Source organism: Triturus cristatus, chromosome 7 (genome assembly GCF_964204655.1).
Source record: "Triturus cristatus chromosome 7, aTriCri1.1, whole genome shotgun sequence".
Taxonomy (NCBI): Eukaryota; Metazoa; Chordata; class Amphibia; order Caudata; family Salamandridae; genus Triturus; species Triturus cristatus.
The window spans coordinates 927,353,078-927,366,123 of NC_140590.1; the positions used below are offsets into that span (position 1 = coordinate 927,353,078).

Below are 13,046 nucleotides of genomic sequence, written 5' to 3' on the forward strand. Positions count from 1 at the left end.
ATACAGGAGAACAGTAATAATATCACATGAAGATACTACAGTTCTCCTCTTTCTTCTTTCCCTGGCCCAGCAGGGCTCTGCTCTGGGCACCCTCAAGGAATATCTTTCAGCTGTTTCTGCCTTCTTACGGCTTCCTGATCAGCCTTCGCTTTTCAAGTCCCCTGTTGTTGCTAGATTCTTCAAAGGCATTACTCACATGTTTTCTCCTGTCCCTTTCGTAATGCCTCATTGGGACTTGAACCTGGTGTTAACCTATCTGATGTGCGCTCCTTTTGAGCCACTTCATAATTGTCCTCTTCTGACTCTTAAGACTGCTTTCCTGGTTGCCATCACCTCTGCCAGAAGAGTGAGTGAGCTCCAGGCCTTTTCTTCTAAACCTCCTTTCCTCTCTGTCCATCCGGACAAGGTTGTTCTCAGGACTCGTCCTTCCTTTCTCCCTAAGGTGGTTACTGCCTTTCACATCGTCCAGTCTGTTACATTGCCCACCTTCTTTCTGCCTCCGCATCCCTCGAAAGAGGAAGAGAGGCTCCACCGTCTGGACCCAAAACGTGCGCTCTCCTTCTATCTGGACCGCACGAAACAGTTCCGGGTGGACGACCAACTCTTCGTTGGCTATGTGGGCGCTAAGAATTGGCGGGTGGTGCACAAGCGAACCATCTCTCGGTGGGTTGTTTTGTGCATTAAGTCCTGTTATTCCTTGGCTAAGAAGGAACCTCCTGTGGGGCTGAGGGCCCATTCCACTTGGGCCACAGCGGCTAGTACTGCTCTGGGATGGGGAGTCCCTCTGCAGGACATTTGTCAGGCAGCAACGTGGGCCTCGCTGCACACATTTGCCAAGCATTACTGCCTGGACAGCAAAGTCCGGAGAGACGGCTTCTTTGGCCGTTCCGTTCTCCAGGACTTCCTGGTGTGATCTTGGTTCGCAGACCCACCACTGGGGTTGGTTTTGCTGGGGTATCTATTCTAAGGTAAGGAATCTAACTAACGTGTTTCTTTCAGATGAACAAGTTACTTACCTTGGGTAACGATATATCTGTAAGAAACATTAGTTAGATTCCTTTCCGCCCCGTTCTGCGAGCTGATATCTAGGGTTAAGGTCATCCCTTTCAGGGCCCTAGATTCATGGCACCAGTGTCGGTTTCTTGCATGGCTCTGCGTTCCTGGCACGGAAAGCTATGTACAAGAACTGACATCAGCGTGCGAGGGCGGCGTCTAAGTATTCCGACGACGTCATCTCGGCGATCACGACGGAGTCGCAGACGACGCCTACCGATGCGCAAGGGTACTGCTGACGAAAAATCTTTCCGGATCCAGCCTGACGCCTGGGGATATTCTAAGGTAAGGAATCTAACTAACTGATGTTTCTTACAGATATATTGTTACCGAAGGTAAGCAACTTGTTCATTTGTGCATATTGGCTAACATGCTACTGTGATTGAACACAACAGGAGCTTGGACTCTCACTGGCCCCTGTGGTAGCACACCCTCCCGGTGCCACCTGACACACTGTGGTCTTTAACTGGCCAGTGAAGCACCCAGCCCTTGTGAAGGCCTGTGTGCCTCCAGGGCGCAAAGAGAAGGATGCTGGTACCCTGGCCCTTTAGCCATGTGTTGAAGAACAGGACACACAAGTAGCTGGATTTACTGTATGCTCTGTTTAGTTTAGCCACCAAGAGCGTCCTTGTCCATATAACGTTCACTGAACAACTCAACTGTTAAAAAGCTGAAACAAAGCACTCGATTTCCGCCATTTTAGCACCGGCTTCCTCCCTCTCTGTGCCGAGCTAATTGGAATGCGCCGCTAGTTGGTGAATGTGCAACAGATGTATATGTGCACTTTGGGATAACGGCACTGAATGGAGAGGACGCATTTCCGTCAAAGAAATACATCTTTTCCCGTTCATTTTGCGCAGGAGACGCTCTCTTCGTGTAATTAATGGGGAGATAAAAGCCATGAAGGTTGTGGAGATGAAGCGAATGCGCTAAGACGGCAGTGATCTACGCGCGCTCTGCGAGTCTAGGGAGCCCTCTGTTACTCCACAGACAGCGCGTTTCCATCAATCCACGGATGCACTCTGCGCGACTGACAGAAAATATGATTTAAAGGTTTATGCCCAGAGTTCTTAGGCCATAATTGTTTTGTTACAGGCTGCAATTTAGCATCTGCTGTCTTTAAGGTATGTCTTCGCTTTTAGCGCGCTAAAGAGATACCTGTCTCTCCAGAGCCGCCTCGTAGAGCTGGGAGTCCTACTGAAAGGAGCAGGAGCTCGCGTTCTTGACGAGTTTAAGCAATAGTTCATTTATATAAAAAGCCCTCTTCATTCAAATGTGTTTTTTGGGACGTCTTAAGCAGCCAAGGGCTTTGTTGAGCCGAACAGGACTTGTCTGTTGCTTTGCTGGTGTGATTGTGTGTGCTCAATGGCGACCATTGAACAGTGCACACGTGTTTGGAGACATGGCTGAAAGTTTGAGTCACATAATGTGATTCCCTGATACATGTGAGTATCACATCAGGAGGCCTGCGTGAGCTATGCGCGGATCTATGGGGTCACCTGTGGCAGATGGAGAGCTGAGACTTGTAGGGTGACAGTACAGTCCAAGCTGAAATTAGGAGCCTAGTCCCTGACATCAAAGCGCCTGTCTTGCCCACACATTGGTGAATATCGGGCCAGCCCTGCCTGCTTCCAAAGCACACAGCGCTGCCTCCAAAGCACACAGCGCTGCCTCCAAAAACAATTCACTAAACTGTTGTTTTGTTGGGAAACTGATTCAAGTCACTTAACTTGCTGCTGCTGACAGCGGTGTTTTTTTGCAACTGGATTTGAGAATACTGCAAGCATTGTTAGCAGCAGCCACTGGGGAGCTGATGTGGCATTAAGTTCCAGGTATCACGAGATGTGATACAAGATCACGAATGCCAAATTCTCTCTATGCTGGAAGCCGCCAACACTGCGACTTCTGGACGCAGATTTCTACTCCAAAGGTGAACTTTTAAGAAAAGTACATTTCGAATGTTTGAAATTTCCTGCATCGCTTCCTAGCACACGCATCCTGTTATTGAAGGGATCATGCACATTGCAGCGTTTGCCAGAAATACAGGACTAAGTCAGATCACACTGTAGTTCTTCACGTTTCCGCATAACAGACGCAGATATGAGGTGTCAGATCATCGTTTCTTATGTGACACGATTAAAGGTTGTAACTGGTCAGTTACCCTTGCATTTCTCGTGTACTTACAAATCTCTGTCTGCTCAGATGGCCAGCCATATGCAGCAATGGCATGGGTTACTCCGTCAGTCCATCTTGGGTGAAATCAAAGCTCAAGAAAACTCCTGGGTTGGGAACATGCCACATGTAATGGATACTCACTACTGCAGATTCGTTGGATGTTCATTCTTCTAATGTGCTAGACTGGATTCAGAAATAATGTCAGCCATTGCATGTCACCAGTGCTGATAGTTCATGTCAGAGGCCACAGGAGCTACAGGTGTGGGTTCCTATTTTTTCCCACACCTCACAATATGCGGAATCTAAAGCCTTTAACAACACAAACATTTTTTTTTTAAACACACAAAAAGATAATGGATGGAATGCAGAACTTTGTCAAACATTCACCCCAGTCACAGATCAGGATTAAATCTGTTGTTTTGGTACTCACCATGCCACCCCAGTTTGGACCCAACCATATTTAAATCAGTCTTGACCATGCTTCCCATGGGAACAGTCCAGTCCAGCCCAGTCCAGTCCGTCCAGGTCAGGTCAGGTCTTCCCTGGACCGGAAAACAAGCATCCTGGAACTGGTTTCGGGATATCACCCCTTATCAGCCAGGCTAGCTTGAATCCAGTGGCACAGTGAGCACAGGACCCACTTCTGGGCATACCCTGCCCACTTAGAGAAACTATAGCAACACAGAAAGATGAACCAAATGCTAAACCTTGTCAAACATTCACCCCCAGTCACAGATCTGGGTTAAATCTATCGTTTTTTTGCACACCATGACACTCCAGTTTGGACCCAGCCATATGCAAATCAGTTTTCACCCTGCTCCCTATGGGAACAGTCCAGCCCGAACTGCGTATCGCGATACATGTGTCTCCTGAAGTTTTCGGGCTGCCAGAGGCAGTTGTCTGTTGCAGACCTATGGTGTCTTGGTTATTCATGTGACTTCTGCTCATAAATGCATCTGTACGACATCTGGTAATCAAAGACAAACTGACCCCACTGTGTGTGACGAGGAGTTGAGTATCCCTTCTAAATCTCGATTCACTTTCAGAAGCTGTTCCACAAAACAACTTCATACGAAATGCCACAAGCAGCACTGTTCTTTCTTGCAGAGGAATAGAAAGAGAAGCATTGGGTCTAAGGAGTGGTTGTTTTTCTCTTCCAAGGTAAAAGTCTTACTGGCCATTCCTCCTGTACCAGTCCCAGCATCGCTCCTAGTCCCATAGGTACCACTCTAACAGGTTGACTCCATTGCAGCCCTGGCATCACTAGCCCCAGCTCGTACAGAGCCGTCCTTGATATTAGAATGTCCAAGCCTGTTTTTGCTTTGTCGATCCTTAATCCCCTCCTTCCTTAACACCAGAATCAGCCCTTCTCCAATAAAGTTGGTCCTGATGCCTACGACTGATTTTATCTTAAGACAAAACATAAAAAGGTCTATGAAGGAGTTGAGGAAGACAGAAATGCCTCAATTATCGTAGATCTCAGTGACTGAAACCTTGCCTAGGCTTCATGAACTTTGGAGTTGTCATTGGGGTTTCAGCACAATCCCCCAAAGAGGAGTATGATGATAGTGATGCTGACAATCTGCTCCCTTCAGTACAGACTGATTGCTGCCTCCTCATGCTCCTGTAGAATACTGACGTCTTTGACACACACCCTGAAAACGAATTCCCTATGCCTGTGTCAGAGCAGGCACATTTCCCTGCTGCACATTTCTCTTCACATTTTGCGGCAAGTCCAGCTCTATGGTTAATGTTTTCTTTATTGGGGCAGGGCCAGGTATGTTTGGTATTTCATCATAGTATGACCTGTGATTAGGAAGACAGACAGGGGGGTAATGATGCCCCTATTACTTTCTATTGTTCCTCATCACTGTGGTTACCAATCTTCTTCAAAACAGCCTGGCTTCTCACCCATCCAAAATCCCCGTGGGCACATCCTCTATTCATTTGTGCTTGCTGTTGTCAGGCGTGCAAGAAGTAGTTGGATTTTTTCTCACCTCAAAAATTACTCCTCTTACTGTGATCTATGCCCTCTGAAAGAAAGATATTGACCAACACAGTTCACTTTGGATCATAAGGATTATTTTATAAAGAAAATAATATTTCCCAGGAATTGGAAGCCAAGGAGTAAACTACACTTATCCAGCAGGGGCTCTGCTCAGTTTCGTAACCTAATAATAAATTCATAACCATAGAATAAATCCAGACTGTGGGGTCAAACCTAAAAACACCCACTTTCTTATGTCCAGATTTTCTTTCACTTCTAAAATCGTTGTTTTCCCTTTACCTTAAAGATCATTTTTCAAAAATGAGAATTCAACAAAAAAGCAGTTAAATGTTACACAGGAATGGGTGGATGCTCCTTTTACATTTTGTGTCCAGGTCTGGCTTAGTGAGCACTGGAAAAGTAGTGTTACTCCAGTTCAGGTTTCCAACTGGCTGAGTAGGACCTTGGAACACTAATGTGTTTTCACTCAACATTTTTCGCTTTAATCAACATTATTTCCTGAGTATCTCTTCTGGAGGTCTTTATTTCTTCCTATTTTTTTTTTTTAAATTACTTTTGTACTTTTTTCCTCAGGTAAATGCCACTGTCTTATATGGCATTTTGTTAGAGATGCCATCAAGGACTGCTCTGTCAGACAGTGAACGGGGGTGAATGTGCAGTTTGTGGTTTTCGCTGCCAGTTGCTAATCAGCTTGTAGAATGCTGGGAGCCTTTCTGGGAATGCCAGTCAAACTGTCATTTACTATTTTTTTAATCTGCTGCAGGTCTGAGCTTGGGCAAATACCTCTTCACCCTCACCACAATGCAATGTATGAAAAATATCCAGCAGTATTTCCTTAAAAATGTTTCAGAACAATGGATTATTAATACAATTTTTACAAAACAGTGGCTAATAAATGAGATATTTGTCTTGAGAAATACTGCTGGATTTTTTTCATACGTTGCATTTCATATGCATTTATCATGATTATACATGAGCTTTGTCATCTAAAATAATAGTGTGGTTGTGTTGAGGATGGATGGGAGGGAATGAGAGACTATAGGATTTGTACAACAATAATTTGTGATGTTGAAATTTTGTCTTAGAAGAATAATGAGATATTTATTAATTTTCATGGTATGTTATCTGTATTACATTTTTGCATAATAAATATACCCAAATGTGACATTTACCACTTGTCCCTTTGGTCATTGTATGATGTGCCCTTTATGATGTTATGCTGTATTGCTATTTGTTAAGAAAGAAGAGTTGCCTAATATTATTGCGCACGTGAGTAGATTATCCCTGCTTTAGGAACTAGATTTGTTTGCAGGGGAACCCCTTTTTATTTGCATTATAAACCTTTTGTTTAACCTGATTTTTCAGTGCATCTTTCTTGTTTATAAAACAGTAATGTTGTGAGTCTTCAAACCTTACAACAACAAGTCTTTTTCATTCTGTTGATCTTGTTGTCGGTATGGTTGATTAGTTTTGTTATTATTCTTTTTTCTCTTTCTAGTGTAACAAACCTTAAATACTGGGGACGGTGTGAGCCAGTGATTTCAAGGACTCTCCAGTTTCTCAATGATCTTTCAGTTGGATATCCTTTTCTTGTGTAAACATCTACTACTTTGGTTATGTTTCTTTCTCTAGCATGCTTTAACACATCCAGTGAATTGTTATAATTTTACTAGACTATCAATGTTTAATGTTGTTTTATAGTTTTATCTATTCCTATTATGTTGAGAATACAGTCATGTTTTTGTAGTAATTTGCTGATGAGGATGAACACATATGATATGTAAACATTTACTACAATGATTCATTCATTTATCCAATGGAATTTTCAGAAATCACACATCTAGTATGATGAACACTTGGAAAAATTGTGTTGTTTGCAGGTCATGTACCACCTTGCCATCTATTGACTCTGTTGGCTGACTCTAAGGCTCAACCATTTAACCCTATATTCCTTATCGCACAACGTTGATTCAGGTACTGCGTCTTTTCATTTTAATAGTGTTCGTGCCAGCATCCTTCCCTTCTGGTACTCTACAATTTAACAATCATGTTTTTACTTTAGGTTTATTTTGTTTTTTTTCTATTCTTCGGCACATCTGGGAGAGGCTTCTGTTTTGCTTCGGTAGGTTGTAGTAGGCGGGAGTGTGATTATTGTTGAGAAGTTAGACTTTCACATAATTCAGCAGGTTAAAAGCTTTGTGGAATTGTTTTGGGCAAGACAGGTAAAGAAAGCAAAATGTGCAGATTAAAATGTAGCAATTAAGATTTAATTATGGAAAAATTAGTTAAAAACAGATGTAAGAATTTGTTGTGGGGTTGATTCTATTTTGCGTTCTTACTTTTTTTTTGTGTTTTGTAGTTAGTTTCTGATAGTGATGGTAGTGTCAGTCATTCTTGGACATTCACTATGTAAACTTACTTTTTCCTTTTAGTGTGTTTAATTGTCTTTGTCTGAACTGGTAATTGTAATGATATTTAATTATTGTATTGAATACGACATGTAAGATAGTTATGTTCTTTTAAATGGAATGCTATCTTTGTGTATTGAACATATTTTAAAATACAGTAATATAATTTCATGAAATAGAAAAACAATTATTACTGAACAAGGATACATTTGAGCTAAAGATGATTTGTAAAGTGGCACCGGCAACCCCAAAGGGGCAATCCAGGTGTTGAGGGAATACTCCAAACCAAGAAACGGTCAAACACAACAGGGAGAAACTAAAATCTTAGAAAGCCTGAAGACATTTTACATTTTAAATATATTTAATATATTCACTGGAAATCAATAAAACAACTATAAATCACACCGAACAATTTGAACAATACGTTCCTTTTTTTTAAAAAAAGGGAGCACATTTCAGTCACAAGATTCCAGACTGAGGGGATGTCCTGTCTATCCTTTGGTTTTACAATTAGTAGACATACAGTACAGTCGGCTTGGCATTAAAGGCTGGTGCTTGCAGTCGACCTTCACTGATTATACCTAAAAATAACAGAAGTCATAGATAAATGTGCTTACTATATCCAGAATTCAAAGTCACCGATAGCAAATCAAATCCAATTTGTAGACAAATGGAGAGAACAGGCAGGGTGTAGACACTTCTGGGGGAGTCAGTGTTCAGTCTCAATTTTAAATGATGCTTGTGAGGAACAGCAAAATGTATGAATCATTTTGTAGTGCTCTACCATCAGTCGAGATGGCCCGTGGCAAGAAGGTATGTGCTTAAATACAGTGTTCACACAGTAGCACAAGATTTCCATAAACAGATTCCCCTTCTCAGCAAGTCTATTGATGTCTCAAAGGTCAAAGAAAAAAATAGCATTCTTTGAATTACGGAATTTAAGGTCCTGTCAAGAGGACTCTTATTCTGTTTTAGCTTCAACATTCATCTACCCTCTGATTGTATTGAAATTTACTCAGAAATTAAGTCTAGAGAAATATTTTGCAAATAAGCTGATTGCATCAAGTTTACGTTTGTGTATTTTCAATTAGAAATGTATTTATTAAAGACTAAAATGCTATGGTTTGCTTACATAAACTATAATTGGGAACAGATTAATTTAATTCATTTGTAGATACACAGTTCTCTTCTGAAGAATGGGGCACTGAACACACATTTATAGAGAGTGGTTGATAGCTAAGATCACCTTTATGTCCTGAGGTAGACAGTCTTTCTTTTCTACTTTTAACTAGCTGGTATGATCGAAATGTACTGAATCGTACTTGTAAAGTCCAAGGACCACATGAATTTACTACCTGGTGAGATTATAGCATTCAGTTCCCTTTAGTTTGATAAAACTGTCATTATAAAACCCTTAGTTAATGGTTGGAATTTGGTGATTTAGGCCAATGATAAGAACTGTTATCTCGGGTTAAATGAAAATCCCAGTGTTGTTTTGGAGCAAAGGCTGAACTTACTGATTGACTAGTTGATCAATTAAGGTGCCATTGATGGTAAAGCGGTTAAATTATTAGGGTCGGCATGACTAGTGGTTGGAAATTGATCTGCGAATGTTAAAAACGCAAGGCTTTAGTAATCTGATGCAGAGCGGCAGGAAATAATGCACAGAAGATGGCGTCATGGTGACCTGCACAACTGGCTGGGACTATAAAATTATGGAAACTATCTGGCCCAGAGAGGCTCAGAAGGCAATGGGTTAAGCTGACTGCTGGCCTGACTAGCCCGCATGGACACAAAATGCTGATCCCCCACAATATGCTTCTATGATGCATTCATTTCTTGGCATGGCCAGTTAATGTTTAAGATACATACAAGATTTTGTGACTGTAAGTGCTCCCTTACTAGAGTTAATGAAAAATGTTGCAATCAGGTGGTCACAAGAATGTGAGAGAAGTTTCAAGAAAATCAGACAGGCCATTTAAACTTCTACTGAAATGTCCTATTTCAATCCAAAGCTTCATACAGAGGTTGTTGTTTACGCTAGCACTGCTGTGTTAGGAGTTATCCTGGCACTGCACAGCACACACACCCTTGCTCGAAGGCTTATTGTGACCTATGCCAGTAGAAGTTTGTCCCAAACAGAATGTGCTTACTCTCATCCTGAGAAAGAAAGTTTGGCTGTGGAATGGGCTTGTGAATATTTCCATGTATTCCTGTATGGAAAGCCTTTTTCTCTTGTAACTGACCATCAAGCTTTATTGAGTATCTTTGGCAATCCAAAAGCCAAGATGCCTCCTCCCATTGAACGGTGGGGACACGAATTACAAGAGTATGATTACACCATTGTACATCATCCAGGGATGGATTAAAACCCTGCTGACTGCTTTTCCAGAGTGCCTGAACATGGTCAAGGTATTCCATCCAAGAAGGCTGAAGCCTACATTAATTTCACTGTAAAGTCAAATATGCCAGCTGCCATATCGTTAGCCTAGTTCATCACTGCCATTTGCCATGATAGTGATATGCTGACGTTAAAAGTTATAATTACACATCTATCGTGGAACTGACATGCTCAAACTCTCACCAGTGAGATTGAATACCAAAAATACAAAATCGTTAAAGATGAACTGTCTGTAACTGAGAAAAGAGTTATACTGCGAGGGTCGAGAATCTTAATTCCGGAGAGTTTGACACGGAAAATAAATGAAGTGGCTCACAAAGGACATTATGATATTGTTACCACAAAGAGAGCTCTCCGAGATCGACTCTGGTTTCCATATGTAAATGAGAGGATTGAAAAGGAGCTCAAGGCATGTCATCTCTGTAACTGCCTGTCTGCGAGCATTACTCCGAATACTCTTACCATGGCAGAAATCCCTAAGAATGCTTTTGAGAGAATAGCCATCAATTTCTTTGGTCCACTCAACATTGGACATCACTTGATGGTAATTGTGGATGAGTACTCCCAATTTCCATTAATAGAGCATCTCTCATGCACAACTCATGAAGGAGTCATTGAGAGACTTGACTGCATTTTTATAACATGGGGCGTTCTAGCCATTTTGAAATCTGATAATGGGCAGCCGTTCAACAGTAGAGAATTCAAGGATTTTCTGGAGCATCTGATTGAAAAGCATCAAACGAGTACACCTTTGTGACCACAGGCCAACAAACCTGCTGAGCGTTTTATGAGTGCGCTAAAGAAAGCGGTACAGTGTGCAACTCTTGAGATGCTCAATTTGCAAACTATGTTGAATTCCACCCTACGAGCCTATCGTGCAACACCTCACTCGACCACGGACGAAAGCCCTGCAACTTTGATGTTCGGGAGAGCATTGATAACCAAGTTACCTCAATGGACCAACAAAGAGAAAGAGGTTCGTTCAACTCGAATGAATGACTTGGTTAATAAAGAAAAAATGAAAGCCCATGCTGATAAGAGGCGACATGAAAAAAACATAAAGTTTAAAACTGGAGATTTAGCGATTGTTCACTAACTGCAAAGGAGAAAATCTGATGCTCCATATGATGCTGCACCTTTCCACGTTGTGTCCACCTTAAGGACATATAGTGACTGCCAAGCTCCCTGGGAAGTCTGTTACCAGAGACTCTTCTCGCTTTCTGCATTTGATTCATCGGTCTTCTGATCAAGATCGTGTAAGAAAGACTGAACCTGAGAACCCAGTGACTGGTGTTACTTCTTCCCCATTTTTGAAGATCTCCGACAGTGTAGAAGATGGCTCCGAGCCTCCAGTAGCCAAATCAGGCTGAATAATTAAAGCGCCAAGAAGGTTGATTGAAGAAATGTGATTGTATATATATTAGTTGATTTGTAGAAATGTGTAATTTTTTATTTAGCAGAGGGGGAGATGTAGTGGCTTGCGATATTTTATAACAGTACCCCTTTCGCTCCCAGCAGACTCTGTAGAGCTGTGACGTAGGTGTCAGTGCATAATGCCAAGAAAGCTTGTTTTAGAATGTTGAGTTTGCAGTTACACGCATCAGAATAAAGCCGTGTAATATTAAGCTTTGTGTGTTGCGTGGTCATTGGAGCACTAGCCCAGGTTAGGAAGACGTTACACCTATGGTGTACCATCTGTCAATCATTTTGATCCAAACACTAAAATACTTTTTATCGTTGAACATCCTATTTATCGCATTCAACAATGCAGGTTGAATTGGGTCAATTTATCCTGGCAAGCAAGTATTTTCTCGTTTAAGGGAAATTTTGGTTACAAAGAAAGGGAATTGCCTTGAGCAGAGCATTTGCCTGTTTGTAAACCAATTTACTGAGGGCTACTTGAACCAACTGTTGCCTGGAATCCTGATTTGGACGAATACCATGCCCACGTCCAAATTTGGATCCAGTATACATTGATATAGTGCAATATGTTTCTACACATAACTGACTGTCACTTGTGTTTACTGGGTTTTCTTTTGGTAATGTTTCTTGTGTTCTGTAATTGAATTAATTCTATTTTGTTGAACTGGTAGGTATGGTTTATCAGCTCTTATTTGTTGGTTCACCATAAATCGGAACAAAGGTGAAAGGCACGTGTGAAGTTTAATTTATAGGTGGCACTGTATAATGGAAATTGATAACTGCTCATTTGCTTCTGGTATAAGAGGATCTTGTGGGTCATTGTAATATTTTAAAGTTTTTTTTTAACAATAGTATAACTGCTTTTATTTCTTTTCAATTAATAATACCAATACAATACATAGACGTCCACTGTTTCTAATACAGACAATTAAAACTATATGTTTGTACAACAATCACATTTTAAAGCCTACTTAAAACAATTTTTGCGCTTTTTTGCATTTGAATAATTAAGATTTGGGACCGGATTGTTCTCAGTCTTGCAACAGTCATTGTAATTGCCGAATAGCCATTGGTTTGTTGTTGAAAACGTAAGTGTAAAATTGATCTGCACCTGTGAAACCCTTAAGTATTCTGTCTTTTGTCGTAAAATCCTGTTTTTATTCTTCCTTGTACATTTCACTTCGGGATCTGCTTCAATCTAAATAAGAGGAATTCTGATTCATTAAAATAAACCCAACATATGCTCCTCCCCTCCCATGCATAGCTTAACTAACCATGCACATGTGCTACGTCCTTCCATTTTTTCATTGCAGTGTGGCTCGTCCTCAGAAAATGAGGTTGCACAAGTTCTCTCTCGGTCCTCGCAAAAGGGGAGCTGCGGGAAACCAAAGGTGCAGGAGTGCTCCTCACTTTAAAAATATCTTCTTGTGCTCACCTCCCGCTTCCCTAAGCCTTCATGGGTGTGGAGAGAGAGGGTTTTGTGAATTGGCCTCCATTGATGAAGCGACTTCTTTAAGATTTTTTTATTTTCTTTGTCAAAAAGTTGCACGCCAGCGCTAGTTTCTTTCATAGAGATTGC

At 41.4% G+C, this 13,046-nt stretch overlaps 1 protein-coding gene across 1 annotated transcript in view; it reads left to right on the plus strand.

Moving 5' to 3' along the window:
- The window catches only part of RANBP17 (RAN binding protein 17), a 1,191,453-nt gene that overhangs the window by 707,928 nt on the left and 470,479 nt on the right, over positions 1-13,046 (plus strand). The window contains exon 16 of the mRNA XM_085617873.1: positions 6,735-6,815. Within this exon, the coding sequence (XP_085473999.1) occupies positions 6,735-6,815 (81 nt within the window). The remainder of the gene's footprint in view (positions 1-6,734; positions 6,816-13,046) is intronic.